A 17,916-nucleotide genomic window follows, 5' to 3' on the forward strand; every position below is an offset into this window, starting at 1 on the left:
CGTCTAGAGCCTTTTTGTTGATTTTCTTTTTTTCGTTTAGAGATGTATTGCATTAAGTGTTATTTTGGTTATATCATTGTGCACTCTTACTTGCTATATAAATGAGAACTTTGCATATTTGTGTATAAATGGTATGGATTCATATGGATGCACATGAATATATATGTTTTTCTTTAAAATTTGAATATTTTATGTATTTTTTGGTCGACTGGCTTTGGTTCCACTTTTTTTCGAGTTCTGGTGTAGTTCTGACCTATTCTTAGTTTGGGGGGTCTAATAGTTCGGTCTTGATAACATTCAACCATAATTATAAGCCTATTTTCCCTATGAGGTTGACCCATGAATTCTTGATCATATAAATGAAGGGTTACACAACAATTAAAGGTTCTTTATAAATATTTTACAAGCAATGGAGGAGAGCCACTTGTACGATGAAGATCACATTGGGCTATCACAAAAAAATTATGTTACAAGCACTTTGGCACCCGATATGAGTATTAGCCATCAATCGTAAGCAATCTCGACACTTCGATCTATCAAGATAACATGTTTATATTAAAAACATCAATGTCTAAAGAATTAAATATATTTAGGCAATAATGGATATCTTGAAGCCTTCGTTTTGTGCCAACAACGAAACTTTGGTTTAATATTCTAGAACTGATAAATATTACATTTCTTGACTGTATGCTCAACTTTTTTTCTAGGATGCTTATGCTCAAGCATGCAGGTCCACATGAGAGAAAATCCACAGACAACTCAAGAATGGTTTCCTCTTAGTTAGTGAGTCCACACGACATCCCAAGGTTGAGCATGATGACACTTGATGCCAACTTTTGGAGGTTGGTGATTTTCTTGATATTGCAACCTATCTAGACAGTCTTGATAAGATGTTTTATATGTTAGTTTCTGTAGCATCAAAGGTGTTCTAGTCTCAACACTTTGTGGAGAGGCTAAAACACATGAGATCTCCATAACCAAGAAATTGTTTATGGAAATTCCACCTAGAAGAGCCCATTTTTAATTATTTACTAAGTCTAAACTTAGGAAAAGGGGTTAATTAATCAAAATTAATTGAGATAAGGTGAGAATTCTCGAGAAATCCACACAGATCGAACATGAATTGATCTCGGCCCTTGATTAAGTTCTAATCTTGGCCGTTGGTGCTCCAACAAAGGATTATAAGAAGTCTATTGTAGATGGAGAACAAGTTTGTGGGGTTTGATTTACTTGGCAATTCGATTTTCAGAGAGCAACAATAGTTGCCGGAAAGCCAGAGAAGGAAGCGGAAACAGTGAGGGGCAGAGATAGTGAGCTGAAGGAATTTCTCCAGATCCTGGGAAGTACATTGCAGAGAGGCAGAAAGAGCCACAGTGAGGCTGACGCAGAAGCATCTAGAGGAAATTTCGATTTAACTGGAGGAAGGGTCATTTCAGGTGCTAGTAGTTGGAAGAATTTCCAGGGAGCCAAGCCAGAGGACTCTAGACCAACGATAGTCAGTGAGAAGTAGATCAAAGGTAGTTCCTAGGCAGCGTATTTCAGGGTTGCTCAGAAGCAGTTGGCAAGCTATTTCGATTGGCTTGATTGATCCAGGATTGCTTGTGGGGGTGAGGAAAATTCCTCACAATATTTTTGCCAATGTTTTTCTCTATTTGGATTGCCAATTGGGCATCCATAGATTGTACTCAGATTTCACCACTGCATAATAATAAAAACCCTTAGTTGTTGCATCGATTTTCCCAAGTTGGGTTTTTCCAGGGACATTTGTCCAAAAATAATTGTGTCATATTTTTATGTGTGTGTGCTAGTATTTTCTCAGTTTCCAGCGCTATTTTTCTTCCACACTTTATTTGTGAAGGTTGCAACGTGAATTATTTGATATTTTCCAAAGTAGATAAATTGTTAAATTAGTTAACAATTAGATAAATGATTTCTAGTTGTTGCAATAAATGGAATTTTCACATTATTAAGCCTCAACAATATTTCAAGTCCTTGAATTGGAAAATTAGGTGGCAAAGCCTTAGATTGTGACAACTATATTTGGATGGTCTAGTTGGCGACGCACTGTTTTATAAACATGGCGGATTAGGAGGAATTTGAGGAGTAATAGATCTCAACCTTTGCTGATTGTAAAATCCTCCCCTTCAACTACGTCGCACATGTGCACAACCCACAAGCATGTTTAAATTCCAACTATTCTTGTCAAGGCATGATAAAAAGCCAATAATCATATACTAATAAATGCCTTTGCTAATTTGCAATCTGCTGGATGCAAATGCACTTGCGGATTTCGTTGTTGTTGAACAACTATATATGGGAAGATTGGAGGCACAATTAAGAGCGGTTGGTGCTCCTTGGAGTGTTACAACGGATCCATTGCATAAGTCAATCGTTGCATTGAGAAAGGTTGCTTTGCAAGGTAGAAAGGAAGAAGAAAATGAGGAACTTGAATGACTACCTTTTCATGGGAGAACATAGGGTTTTTTCACATTGTTGGTGGGGTTTAAAAAGATCAAACCCTAATAGAATGAAATGTTAAGATTAGAAAGCTTTATTATGCTGAGCAATGGGTGCAAATCCAATTTGTTGACTGACATCATTCACATATTAGTAATGTGTTGCACACATGCACAAGTGATCCATGATAAATATTGCATTTAAGTCGACATCTCCAATCTCGTAAAACTATAAAATCAAGTGAAATAATGAAATCAAAAGCTTTAGTTTGATGGAAAACTAGTCTAAATTGGTGTAAATACCAAAATGGGAAAGTATGGTTGCTTATAAACCATAATGTCCAAGCTGAATTGGTGAACAACTATAGATGGGGTTGATGCTTGACATCAAGTTGAGCAAGGATCGAATCAAGCTTATGAATATAGAGAGATGGGTTCTCTAAATGTGGAAATCCACCTTGATATAAATGATTTAAGGACAGTTACTGTTGGACATTGGATAAACCAACGCTCCTCGTGTGTTTCGCGACATGGACTAACCGCCTCTCATGGATCCTTATCTCGGGCGATGTGATCGTTGATTAACAATTATGGGTTTTGGTTTAACGACAATCATTATTCCTAACGAGTGGTATCAGAGGATAGGTCATGAGTTCTATACACACCCGACTCGCGTTTGGGGGGGGGGGTTGTTGGACATTGGATAAACCAATGCTCCCTATGTGTTTCTTGACATGGACAAATGCCTCTCATGGATCCTTATCTTTGGCGATGTGATCGTTGACTAACGCCTGCGAGTTTTGGTTTAATGACAATCGTGATTCCCAATAGTGACAATTTAAAAATGGAACGATGGAGGGACCACCTCTATTGTTTAGTCGTATGGACAACTTTGATGGCATCTACAACATGTGCGATCATGTAACTATATATTTTACAACCAGGAAAGCATGAAGCGAACAATTTACCCACTTTCCATCTTATTTTCAAGTCTACAGAGCTGTGCTGAGCGTCTTCAAATAGGAAGAAAATTTACTCATAAAATAAAGACCGTATTGATTGTATTTCTCTTTCAATTTTTGTAGATACATGGAGAATGGCAAGCATGTGCAATCCCAAGATCAATTCACGTGGATGATGCACCTAGAATCTCAAATTCCTATGTAGACTCCTTAGTTGTAATAATTTTTCATGCCCGTTACTTCAAAAGGGCAGTTGCTTTGAGTGATGTGATTGACAAAATTGGGAGACTAAATCTTGATTCAACCCCATCTCAATTCACTGAGCAGCTCGTGCCATCTTAGAAAGGTCCTCCAAAATGCCTGACAAAGACACTTGAAAACGTTCATCTTGATGAGGTTGGAAAACAAGAACAAGAAGCTCAACTGGACAAAATGGAGGTGATGTAGACGATTCTGATTCACCTATTGATATGAATGTTTCTTATGATTGTGAATTGAATTTGTCTACAAATTTTGAGCCAACTTCCTTCAAAGAAGTCGCTTCTCATGATGAATGGAAAGAAGCATGCAGAAAGAATATGATGCCTTGATAAAGAATGACACATGGAAGCTGATTGATCCTCCATTGGGATCCAAACCAATAGGCTGGAAGTGGGTCTACAAGAACAAGTATAAAGATGATGGCTCACTTGACAAGCACAAAGCCAAACTTGTGGCAAAAGGTTTTGCATAGAAAGAAGGGGTCGATTATGAGGAGACTTTTGCCCCCATAGCAAAATGGGCTACCATTCGGACACTCTTTGCCTTGGCAACACATAATGGTTCGAAAGTCAATCAAATGGATGTAAAAACTCCTTTCTTGAATGAAGATTTGAATGAGAATGTTTTTATGTCCCAACCAGAAGGATTTGTTGTGAAGGGTCAAGAGCATAAAGTATGCAAGTTTGTAAATCCTTGTATGGCCTTAAGCAAGCTCCGCGAGCCTAGTATGAGAAGTTAATTGAGCATCTTCTGAAACTCAACTTCAAACATTATGATCTTGATGATGCAACTTTGTTTGTCAAGAAAGTTGGCAAAACAGTTGTATATCTTGTGGTGTATGTAGATGATCTTTTGATGACAAGGAACAATGAGAGCTATATTGCATCCATAAAGAAGGAATTGAGGAAAGTTTTTGAAATGACAGACTTGGGCTATGTTCACTACTATCTTGGTATTGAAGTAACTCAACATCCGAAGTTTATATTCCTCTCTCAAAAGAAGTACATTGGAGATTTGTTGAACAAGTTTGGCATGGCTGAGTGCAATCCTTTGACTACTCCAATGGAACAGAACTTAAAGCTCACATCCACTGAAGGAAAAGAATTTGAGGATGCAACAAAGTATAGACAACTTGTAGGAAGTCTCAACTGCTTGACTACTACCAGACCAAACATTTCATTTGCTTTTGGAATCCTCTCCAGGTTTGTGGAAAAGCCTGCTGTAAAAAGAGTTCTAAAGTACTTAAAAGGAACTGAAGACTTTGGACTTAAGTATACACATGTGAGCGACTTCAACTTGATTGGATACTCTAATTTAGAGTTCGATGGAGATAAAGAAACTGGGGAATCTACTTCATGTTATGTTATGAGTCTTGGATCAGGAACCGTCTCCTGAAGGTCACGCAAACAATTAGTTCCAGTGGATTCCACAACTAAGGCAAAATATGTGGCAGTAGTTGAAGCAACAAAGGAAATTGTGTGGCTTAGGAAAATTCTCGAAGATTTGCAAGAGAAACAAGTGCATTCAACTCCTCTCATGATTGACGACACTTCTACAGTGAAGTTGGCCAAGAACCCAAAGTTCCATAATCGAATGAAGCACATCAATACAAAATACCATTTGATTCGACATCATGTTGAGGCCAAGACAATCCTTCTATTCCATTGTTCCACAAATGAGCAGATTGCAAACATCTTCATCAAAGCACTTGGAAGAGAAAAGTTTGAACGATTCAGAATGATGCTTGGATTCACCGACATCCCTTCGGATTAAGGGGGGGGGAATGTTGACACCTAATCTTTGGGATTAGGTGAATCCATGTAAATATTGTAAATAAGAAAATGAGGAGAATTAGAATATGAAGAGACACTGGGAGATGAAACCCAGGATTCTCTCCCTCTATGTATATATCTATGATCAGTCTCAATACAAAATCACAATTCGCTTTGAGGAGTTACCTCCTGGCCTGACAGGGCTTATCTCTATAATCTAAAAATGCAATTGTTGGATACAGTTGCCAATTGATTATGGCTGATTACTAATCAACCAAGAAGATTATTACGATACCAACATGAAAAAGTACACTAAATGACAACTACACGTCTTTCGTTGCACTTAATGATGCCTTGTAATGATACCTTCCCATCCAAACAGTTTCTGTTGTTTCAATCGCTGTAATGAGATTGTGAAATCCTGTTGTACAAATGGCTTTGTACTTCATTACAAAAAAAATGATGATGCTCGCTTTTAAGAGTGTCAAATGGAATTTCTCTATGGATGTCCACCCTTGACAAAATTTGGCAGAATTTCACTTGCAAATCGTGAAATTCAAGGACAAAATTCAATGCATATTCTCAAAATCTATGGATGCCATATATTTCATTTTTTTCTATTGAATTTAGGATAATCGATAACTGGTGAGAGTTATCCTGAACAGACCCATGATCAAATCTAACTGGCTGCCACTATAAACCTAGGCTACGTGCAACAACCCGCAAGCCGCACAATAGCAGGAAACTTATGCCTCAACAAGAGCCGAGACGTCCTCTATGGGGTCGCCTACTCTTCTAGCCAAGACACAATAGCTCAAATATATACTCAATGAGATTTGAACCCTCATCTCCTGGGAAACACCCAACGAAACTCACCGCTAAACCCCATATCACTGTATAAAAGGGTGGGCTTGGCCCGGTATCGATTACTACTCGCATGATGAGCTACGACCTTGCTCGGGACCGAACACAAGACCGGTCCATCATGACGAGGCCGACTTTACCACTACGCCGCCTCCACGACCTTAAAAGGTAGTGGGCTTGGCCCGATATCGGTTACTACTCGCACGACGAGCTACGACCTTGCTCGGGGTCGAACACAAGACCGGTCCGTCATGACGAGGCCGACTTTACCACTACGCCGCCTCCACGACCTTAAAAGGTAGTGGGGGCCCGGTATCGGTTACTACTCGCACGACGAGCTACGACCTTGCTCGGGATCGAACACAAGACGGCCCATCATGACGAGGCCGACTTTACCTCTACGCCGCCTCCACGACCTTAAAAGGTAGTGGGCTTGGCCCGGTATCGGTTACTACTCGCATGACGAGCTACGACCTTGCTCGGGATCGAACACAAGACCGGTCCGTCATGACGAGGCCGACTTTACCACTACATCGCCTCCACGACCTTAAAAGGTAGTGGGCTTGGCCCGGTATCGGTTACTACTCGCACGATGAGCTACGACCTTGCTCGGGATCGAACACAAGACCGGTTCGTCATGACGAGGCCGACTTTATCACTACGCCGCCTCCACGACTTTAAAAGGTAGTGGGCTTGGCCCGGTATCGGTTACTACTCGCACGACGAGCTACGACCTTGCTCGGGATCGAACACAAGACCGGTCCGTCATGACGAGGCCGACTTTACCACTACGTTGCCTCCACGACCTTGAAAGGTAGTGGGCTTGACCCGGTATGGGTTACTACTCGCACGATGAGCTACGACCTTGCTTGGGACCGAACACAAGACCGGTCCATCATGACGAGGCCGACTTTACCACTACGCCGCCTCCACGACCTTAAAAGGTAGTGGGCTTGGCCCGATATCAGTTACTACTCGCACGACGAGCTACGACCTTGCTCGGGGTCGAACACAAGACCGGTCCGTCATGACGAGGCCGACTTTACCACTACGCCGCCTCCACGACCTTAAAAGGTAGTGGGCTTGGCCCGGTATCGGTTACTACTCGCACGACGAGCTACGACCTTGCTCGGGATCGAACACAAGACAATCCGTCATGACGAGGCCGACTTTACCTCTACGCCGCCTCCACGACCTTAAAAGGTAGTGGGCTTGGCCTGGTATCGGTTACTACTCGCACGACGAGCTACGACCTTGCTCGGGATCGAACACAAGACCGGTCCGTCATGACAAGGCCGACTTTACCACTACGCCGCCTCCACGACCTTAAAAGGTAGTGGGCTTGGCCCGGTATCGGTTACTACTAGCACAATGAGCTACGACCTTGCTCGGGATCGAACACAAGAACGGTCCGTCATGACGAGGCCGACTTTACCACTACGCCGCCTCCACGACCTTTATATTTCGATTTTACCAATGTCTATTTTGAACAGTTTGTGGATGGTGTGAAACTCAATGGACATTGGGACTAACGTTAAGGATAACATTATGAAATTTCCAAGTGACACAGCCACCTGAAAATTGAGTTCTTGAAACAAAATTAGCTATTTGCAAAGTATTTCATAAATCATTGACTTATTTATCATATCTAATATATCTTAATAAACAACAGAGAGACTCGGTAAAAGACAGTATTATATTTTTTTATGGTTTAGATCATCCAATGCCTTCTCTGCGTCTGTTGTGGTGTAATTTCATTCTTCTGCATTTAGCTTCCTAATATGAAAGTTGGGTTATCTATCTTAGTTGATCTGTCATGAAAAATCACAATAATTGCAAACAGAGTTATTGACTTGGATATGGAATTCTCTATTGCAATCTTGAAAAGCTAGTCTCGTGGCAGATTATATTTGAATTTCAAATATTCAAAAGCTTCTTGTTGAACTGATTCCCGTTGAAAACTTGTTTACTTCTTGTTCGGTTTGTGATTGATCATTTGATTCATGCAAAATATTCAATGAACCCTTGCTGGTATCTGACTGTTCACATACCCCCAAAAGGCCCAAATCCAATACATATATTGAATTTGCTTCATCTTTAGAACAACCTTTGGCCTTATCTGGTTCTGTTTTGTTTGATAGTCGCATGGCACTATTATATTTGAATTTCAGATCTTCAAAAGCTTGTTGTTGAACTTATTCCCCATGAAAAAGTATCCCCTTCTTGTTCAGTTTGTAAATAGTCGTTTGGTAGCTACAGAATACTTATTGAACCCTTGATGATATCCTACATGCCCCTAAATCCCATTCACTTATTGAGTAAGCTTTGTCTTTACAGCAATCTTTGGCCTTATCTGGGTTAATTTCCATTTTTCTCAAGGCCATTACATGCTCAAGAGCTTCCCATTTGGTGTATGAAAAGTGCATTTCTTTGGTTTCGAGAATAGATAGAGCCCTTCTCCAAATCTTCATGCATTCTTGAACCGACTTCAAATCAACTGCTGTTCATTGAAAAGTGAACTGATCATTTAAAAATTGCAAACACATTCACATTCCCTAAAGTCAGTTTTTAAAATAAGTGTACAAAACCCTCTCAAAAGTTGTAGTAGCATTGCAGAGTTCCAATGACAATTTATTATGGGTTTAAATTCCTTATTTAGTCACAAAACTCTTTTTATGCCCATATTCTTTAGCAAGTTGTGTTATTTTACTCTAAAAATCTATTTTTCTACGAATTAGACCACTAGTTGCTTGAAAATACAATCATGAAGGGGATTGGAAAAGCATTTTTTTTTTTTTGGTGACAACAATTAGTTTAGTGAGTTTCACAAAAATCCTGATTTTCCCCTTATTCTTCATATCAGGAAACAACTGGAGATACCCAATTAGAAGTTCTTGGCTTTGTAATTATTCTCAAAACTATCATTTGATATATATCCATCACTTTTCCTTCAGAGGAAATCCTCAAGTGCAAACCCAAGATATGTGTCCCCACATTACTGTACCATAGTTGGAGGTAACTACCAACCAACCAGTTATGATTCCAGTCTAATGAAGTTGAGAATTAAAATTACATGTGTTAATCACAATGTTGCAAACATCGACATTGGGATAAAATCTTGAAGGGTCCGAAAAACCAAAAATCCAAAAAATTGAGAAAATGTTGGTAAAAATCGGCAAACATTGGAAAAATTAAGATACCACCAAAATATCAGTAAAAATCGGCAAACATTGGCTAGGCCAAAAAATTGCGATTTCATTATTTTGTTCGCATTAAAATCGGGATGTTTGCAACACTGGTTAATCACAAATGTTAATCTGACACCATGTTACAAAGTCAGAGAAGAGAAAATCACACTAGAATAAATTACTCAGCAATTGACTGAAGGATTATGATGCAACTTTGTTTGGGTCTCTTGTCTCACTTCCTTTGGTATAATTTAGTTGTGAGTCACATACTTAAATGTTAAATACATTGTGTATGATCCTATAGAGTTGTGGTTGTGAGATGCCTATTGTGAACTCACGATTAAACTTGTATGAGGTTTGGAAGTGATGAAGCAATAATAGTTCTCTTCAATGATAATATCTATTTTAGAAGGGTTAGCTTAGTCTAATGGTCATATCATTATATTTATTAAGTATTAGTTTGATAATAAAGTGAATTCAGTTATAATGTAATAAAGTCACGTTGCACTGATAGATAAAGACATGTAATGTGGTAATTAGGCTCCATTCGTCTTAACACAAGGCTAGTTGGTTGTGCGGGTTACTCTCTCTCATAGACATTTGAGATTTGTGTCTCACTGTAAATGGTCGTTTGGTAGCTACAGAATACTTAATGAACCCTTGATGATATCCTACATGCCCTCAAATCCCATTCACTTATTGAGTAAGCTTTGTCTTTACAGCAATCTTTGGCCTTATCTGGGTTAATTTCCATTTTTCTCAAGGCCATTACATGCTCAAGAGCTTCCCATTTGGTGTATGAAAGTGCATTTCTTTGGTTTCGAGAATAGATAGAGCCCTTCTCCAAATCTTTGTGCATTCTTGAACCAACTTCAAATCAACTGCTGTTCATTGAAAAGTGAACTGATCATTTAAAAATTGAAACACATTCACATTCCCTAAAGTCAGTTTTTAAAACAAGTGTACAAAACCCTCTCAAAAGTTGTAGTAGCATTGCAGAGTCCCAATGACAATTTATTATGGGTTTAAATTCCTTATTTAGTCACAAAACTCTTTTTATGCCCATCTTCTTTAGCAAGTTGTGTTATTTTACTCTAAAAATCTATTTTCTATGATTTAGACCACTAGTTGCTTGAAAATACAATCATGAAGGGGATTGGAAAAGCGTTTTTTTTTTTTTGGTGATAACAGTTAGTTTAGTGAGTTTCACAAAAATCCTGATTTTCCCCTTATTCTTCATATCAGGAAACAACTGGAGATACCCAATTAGAAGTTCTTGGCTTGTAATTATTCTCAAAACTATCATTTGATATATATCCATCACTTTTCCTTCAGAGGAAATCCTCGTGCAAACCCAAGATATGTGTCCCCACATTAGTGTACCATAGTTGGAGGTAACTACCAACCAACCAGTTATGATTCCAGTCTATTGAAGTTGAGAATTAAAATTACATGTGTTAATCACAATGTTGCAAACATCGACATCGGGATAAAATCTTGAAGGGTCCGAAAAACCAAAAATCCAAAAAATTGAGAAAATGTTGTAAAAATCGGCAAACATTGGAAAAATTAAGATACCACCAAAATATCAGTAAAAATCGGCAAACATTGGCTAGGCCAAAAAATTGCTATTTCACTATTTTGTTCGCAACAAAATCGGGATGTTTGCAACACTGGTTAATCACAAATGTTAATCTGACACCATGCTACAAAGTCAGAGAAGAGAAAATCACACTAGAATAAATTACTCAGCAATTGACTGAAGGATTATGATGCAACTTTGTTTGGGTCTCTTGTCTCACTTCCTTTGGTATAATTTAGTTGTGAGTCACATACTTAAATGTTAAATACATTGTGTATGATCCTATAGAGTTGTGGTTGTGAGATGCCTATTGTGAACTCACGATAGAACTTGTATGAGGTTTGGAAGTGATGAAGCAATAATAGTTCTCTTCAATGATAATATCTATTTTAGAAGGGTTAGCTTAGTCTAATGGTCATATCATTATATTTATTAAGTATTAGTTTGATAATAAAGTGAATTCAGTTATAATGTAATAAAGTCACGTTGCACTGATAGATAAAGACATGTAATGTGGTAATTAGGCTCCATTCGTCTTAACACAAGGCTAGTTGGTTGTGCGGGTGACTCTCTCTCATAGACATTTGAGATTTGTGTCTCACTGTCATAATTGAATAATAAGGTTAACTCTCTCTCTCTCTCTGCAACTTTGTACCATGTATCTGGAATTTGATACATTCTCCACCCCCACTTAAGGTTGTTTCTTAAAATGATAGCATTGCCTACAATTGAGTGTAAAATCTTCACAAGCTCATTACTTGAACATTCAAGTAATGAGCCTATTTTGGCGAAGGAAGCATTTTGCGTGCAAGGAAATATTTAAGATGCAAGTTACATTCTGCTGACTGGTGTTAATTTCTGGTTCAGGTTTGTAAATATATTTGCTTTTAGTCAAAGCTTCTAGTAGGAACATTCAACAACTAAATATGGTTGAAGGGACTGTAGATTGCAGCAGGCATACATGAATTAAGGCAGTGCACACTGTTTTGTTTCTTCTATCAGCCCATCAGCTGTACCTATACCTTGCACAGCCAATTCTTGGCGACCTCTTTGATAATGGGAAATTACTGCACTGCTGCACAGGTTCTTTAACATGTCCTGGCCCTTACTGTATTCATCTCTGCAGCCAGCTGCACTCATGTAACGCTGCTATTTCATATGAGTTGGTTTTCCTGGGGGAGTGTTCTTTAAACTGTGGCTAGAACCAGAAACTGGAAAGGAATTTTTGATACATATTCATATTCAAGATATGTGAGAGTAACACATATTGAAAAAATATAATAAACTACACAATGAAGATAAATGGAGGCTAAAGAGGGGTTTAAACTTGAGGACAAACTGACAAGCAACTCTAAGCAATTGGAAAGAAAGAATGAAATCAAGCGTCACAAATGCAGTTATGCTGTGAAAAGAGACTGGGCGAGTGCTATTTAAAGGGAGGCTAGGACCAAAAACCACAAGGAGTTTTTCAAAATTCATACATATTCATGTACACAGAGTGAGACTAGCACAAATTGAAAAATATAATAACCTACATGATGAAGATAAATGTAGGCTAAATACTGAGGACAAATTGACAAATGGCACTAACCAATGGGAAAGAAAGAATGAATGCAAGTGTCGCAAATGCAGTGATGCTGTGAAACCAGACTAGTAGAAACAATGTGGATGCTTGAAAGTATAAGATGGGTATTTCCAAATTAAAACTTTGTAAGACATAATTCAGACAAATTGCTTGCTGAGTCCCAATTGTTACAATTCAGAACTTGCAAATTGAATGCATTGCTGAGAAAAACAGACGAAACAATGTGAGGGCAATGTGATGTCAAAGCAACTAGTTTATTACTGTGAGCTGCATAACTAAAGCAAATGGCTTGAAACATACTTGATGAACATTGTCAGTTCACTGATGGACATTAACTGATGCCCCTAAAAATATTGTTGAAGTCGCTTAATGCTGCCAGCCAGCAATGCCGCCAAAAATGCAGATGCACCACAAATATGAGAACAAGCAACCAAAATGCAAAAGTGCAGCAAAACCAACAAAAACCTGCAAGGTTACAGGCATACAAAAGCCACTGTAGGAGATGGCTACTAGGAAGGACTGTATGATGGTTGTAGATAGTAGAGTTTGTGAGAAGTGCAGGCAGGCAGCCATGTAGAGGCCATGGCTTGCCACCCATGGGAGCATCCAAATAACATTGAGAGATGCTCCTCCAGTTGGGAATTTCAGCGGGTTCAGAACCCTTGGCATGAAAAAAATGAATGATGAAATATGTCAAATTGTCAATGTAATTTCCTTGTGGAATTGCTTGACAAAATCTCTGAATTAAATTGCTCCACCTGCAATGTGTTTGACAAAATTTTCCAATGAGATCTGCTCTGCACGAACTACCCAACAAAGTTCTTTAAAGAGAATAAGCCACAAAAAAGCCATATCAGCAACAAAAAATCTTGATTTCAAAAAAAGAGTAGAAGCTCCAATATGCTGCCACCAAAGAGTAATACACAGTGAATAGAAAAAACCCGAAGGGATGAACCCATTGCTAGGAGCAATTCTCTGATGTGGACATGTTCACTGACAAACGAGAAAATTCTGAGCATCTGATTCACAGATCCACAATTGTCTGACTTCTATCAAGTTGAATTAACTATTTGTAATACAAGAGCTTATCAAAATGGATAACCATGAATAGTTGCATTCTTCCTATTGAATGCATGCTTATCCTAAGTTCACATACTTATGCATGTCTGATCCATACACGTTGAACTAAAATGAATAGTATTGTTATGAACATAAATTATGTAAAAATAGATAATAAATAATAATCATAATAATATAAATATAATAATAAATAATAAGTAAATTAACTAATGGTTAGTTACTAAATAATGAAAACGCATGTCTTAGAGACATGCCTATTTGTGAAAGGATACTTACTTGGCTAGATATACAGGACCCTCATTCTCAATTGTACTCATCCTACATCAATTCTTCATACATTATACAATTTACAATTCTGTCCTTGATGGATGTATTTGTCTACAAGTATTTTAATATTTCTGCTGCGTATACGACTTTTGGTCGTTACAATGGTATCAGAGCCACATTGCCTGATCAACAGGCCTTTGGCCATCAATCTCCCGACAACCTTGTTGTCGTCAATCAAGCATTTGCTACGAAGGAGCTTCTCCATTCTTCTAGTCGCTACTAGGCCTTGGCCATATTAACAAAAAAAATGGAAAAACAAAAACAAAAAAATTATATTAAAAAAGGGATAAAAAAAAACAAAACACTAGACATAAAAATCGTATTTAAAAAAAAATAATAAGAAAATAAAAAAAATTAAAATTGCATTACAAAAAAACAAAAAAAGGAAATCGAAATAAAAAATATATTACCCGAGGCCACCTCCGCCTCCTCACCGATGTCAAATGTGACCTCTGCAAACCGCACAAATGTTGAACCACTATCCAGGACGCAGCGACTGCTGCCCTTCCACACCACTGCCTCTGCCTACCCTCTGAGCAGTCGTCGGATCTCCACTCCCCTGTTGTCAGCGGAAAACTCCACCACCACTGGAGACGTTGACCGAATCTAGCTTCCCTGTGCGTTTGCCACTCCTCTCCCTGCTGCGTTGTCCTAAGAGCCGAAGGCATTGGGCCAGCCTGCAAACATCCAACCACCATCTCCACGGTTGAATTCAACTCCACGCCAGCACGAACATTGTTCCATCGTAGCCTAGCATAAACCTTCGTCGGGGTTACAGTGCCAGTTCCACTCAAATCTGAACCTTCGGTAATTTGCAGCAGCTTAGTCGAATTTGGTGACGAGGCTACCCCAAGTAGAGATACAACCTGTGGTTTCATTTTTCAGCCCGTTCACACAGTTGAAACAAGCCATACCGCCATCCTATGCCACTGCCATTTCTGCATTCCCGTCACATCCGCCAGCACAACCACGTCTGACTTGCCGAACTACCATTTACTTGTCGCTGTGTAGCAGTCCATATTCCGTATGAAAACCGCACAGGGTTTGTGTTGTTCATCGTTGTTGAAGTTGCTGGTTGCGTGGGTTTATTAAACCAAAACCTGTGCTTGCTTCAAGTGCTTAAGAAAGGTCACGTAACATAATTGTTGCTAGAAAGAGTACAAATACACTTTGTGATAGACACGACTGTACGAATCCGTACATAACCATTAATTTAAGGTTCTATTAAGAAATCAAACGAGATTATATGTTAAAGTGCATAAAGGATAATCACCATCATACAGATAGTCACCATCGTAGTTATTATAATGAAATATAAGATTAAAGTTATATATATATATATATTAGCTTTTTATAATAGAGAAGTGGAAATATATTTTATAGATTATAAGAGAGAAGGGTTACCTTTAAACGCTAAGCGAACAAACACAAAAAAAAGTTCATCACTGAAGAAAGAAGTCTAATTTGAAGATGAACAGAGAAATTATGGAATCCATACATAACTCTACATTTTGGATCAGATGTCCATTTTGTGGAGCAGAAGATCAGTATTTATCGATTTATAAAAATCGCACAATACCTTGTCCCAAATGTCGAAGATTGTTTACTCTAGAAGAATATCAATATAACACTGAGACACAAATTAAACATATAAAAGAAAAAATCGTAAAACTTCAACAAAAGAACCAAGCCTTAAAGAAGAAATATAAGGATCTCGCAGAGCGGTTTCATGTAAAATCAACAGAATGCAATGAAGAAATTTTGCATCTAAGGAACCACAATGAGAAACTTCTTGCACAAGTCAAAAAGTGTAAAACTAAGAAGCACAAGTTAGAACAAGAAAAAGAAAGTTTTAACAAAAAATTCAACGAAAGTCTATCAAAGAAAGAAGAGGAGAATTTATGTTTAAAAGAACTTAACAAAAAATCATTAGAACAAATTAAAAAATTCAAAGATCAAGAGAAGGATAATAGTGACAAGATCAACGATTCAAAAAAAGAAGAACTTTTACATCTAAAAAACATAACCATAATCTTCTCAACCAGATTAAAAAAACTTAAGACTGATAAAAAAATCGTTGAAGAATAGATATGAAGAACTTATCGCAAAGGAAGCATCAAAATCTCCAGATGTAGTAGCCCACGCTGAAGAAACAAACATCTATCACACTAATCTCACAGTTCGGGCAATTCCAAATCATACTGAAGTAAAGACGTGCTCTGAGGTTGCAGTTCAAACAACAAACACCCCAAATGAGGATTCAGAAGTCAAGTCAACAACAACAATCCCTGAAGGAAATCGGGAAACTGTCATAAAAACGTTTAAGGAAGTTCAAACAAGAAAAATTCCTTATCTACATCCGAATCACAGGAGTAGACAACTTAATCAATCTACAAATCTATATCACTTAATCTTAATCAAACTTATGTTCCGAAGAATATTGAAGTGAGCTCAATCCGGTCATACTATAACTATTCACCACACATCTCCAAGGATTAGAAGATTCCCCAGAAGATTAATCTAGGATGGTCCGATCCATTTTCAGTACGACAATTCTGTCTATCGCTCAGAACATCATATCGTCTTGTATCAACAAAGATGAAAGCTCAGAAACAAGAAGATATTCCGAACGATAGAAGAGATCCGATCCTTCATCAGTAAGCTTTGAGGACAAAGCTTTTTGAAGGAGAAGGCAATGTTATGAACATAAATTATGTAAAAATAGATAAAATTAGATAATAAATAATAATCATAATAATATAAATATAATAATAAATAATAAGTAAATTAACTAATAGTTAGTTAGTTAATAATGAAAAGGCATGTCTTAGAGACATGTTTGTTCGTGAAAGGGTACTTACCTGGCTATATATACAGGACCTTCATTCTCAATTGTACTCATCCTACATCAATTTTGTATACAATATACAATTTACAATTACTGTCGTACGATGGATGTATTTGTCTACGAAGTATTTTAATATTTCCGCTGCATATACGACCTTTGGTCATTACAAGTATCCACTAAAAATGATTTAAATATTTGTGAGAATATTATTCTAATGAGATTGACAATGGACGTTTATTTCAAAACAGCTGGCAATATAATACTAAAAACCTTTGAATTTTTAATCTAGAAAATTATAATTTGACATAGTTTATAGTTTCATGTTATAGCGACTTGTAATTCATCCTTGTTATTGGAATCCCATGATTGCTGTTATATTCCAGATCCAATTGAGTTATAAAAAGCTTTGAAAAAATAATTCCAATTAAAATTGAATCTTTGGAATCCAAAATTTAGTAGCAAAGCTAGCGTGAAGAAAGAAAATCTCATTATACAGTGCATTTAACAAAGTTATTCCTGTCCAGGATAGTAAGGTCAAATGCACAGTAAGCTTTTTCAGAAAATTACATCTGTCAACCTTGGATTTTTTAATCTTCCATTACTTCTGTTCCACTGGTCCCATGATTTAAGTGGTTTGTGATTTGCATGTGGGCGATTAAATCTTGAATCGATTCTGCCTAGTGTCACCTATATTTTTTTGAAGCAAAATATTTTCATTGGTGCAGCATGAGACACAGCATGATGAAGATGGATTCATGATGCCTGGTTTTTCTTCCAACTCATAAGTCAACATCAATAAAACGTGAGATGACGACCATGCTGCTGGACAGCTTGCAAATTCTATGGAGCTGGCAAATGGTCATGCACTTATTCGCCCTGTATTGACACAAACCCCACCTGTGACAGATGCTATGCCAATGATAGAGGTAACAATCAGACAAAGCGGGATTTGAAAAGAAATCAAGGACATCAAAGGGACGGATTAATAGAA

At 37.8% G+C, this 17,916-nt stretch overlaps 1 protein-coding gene across 5 annotated transcripts in view; it reads left to right on the forward strand.

The window, feature by feature from the left end:
* LOC149173760 (uncharacterized) overlaps positions 1 to 17,897 on the forward strand; it is a 186,295-nt gene extending 168,398 nt beyond the window's left edge. For all 5 annotated transcript variants that reach the window (XM_089424724.1, XM_089424726.1, XM_089424723.1 and 2 more), the window contains one exon: positions 17,651 to 17,897. In XM_089424724.1, coding sequence (XP_089280850.1) covers positions 17,651 to 17,710 — 60 coding nt within the window. In that variant the 3' untranslated portion in view covers positions 17,711 to 17,897. The remainder of the gene's footprint in view (positions 1 to 17,650) is intronic.
* The last annotated feature ends 19 nt before the right edge of the window (positions 17,898 to 17,916 follow it).

This window comes from Pinus tabuliformis, chromosome 4_2 (genome assembly GCF_031772625.1).
Source record: "Pinus tabuliformis cultivar Carrire ecotype Pingquan chromosome 4_2, CPIR1, whole genome shotgun sequence".
In the NCBI taxonomy this organism is placed as follows: Eukaryota; Viridiplantae; Streptophyta; class Pinopsida; order Pinales; family Pinaceae; genus Pinus; species Pinus tabuliformis.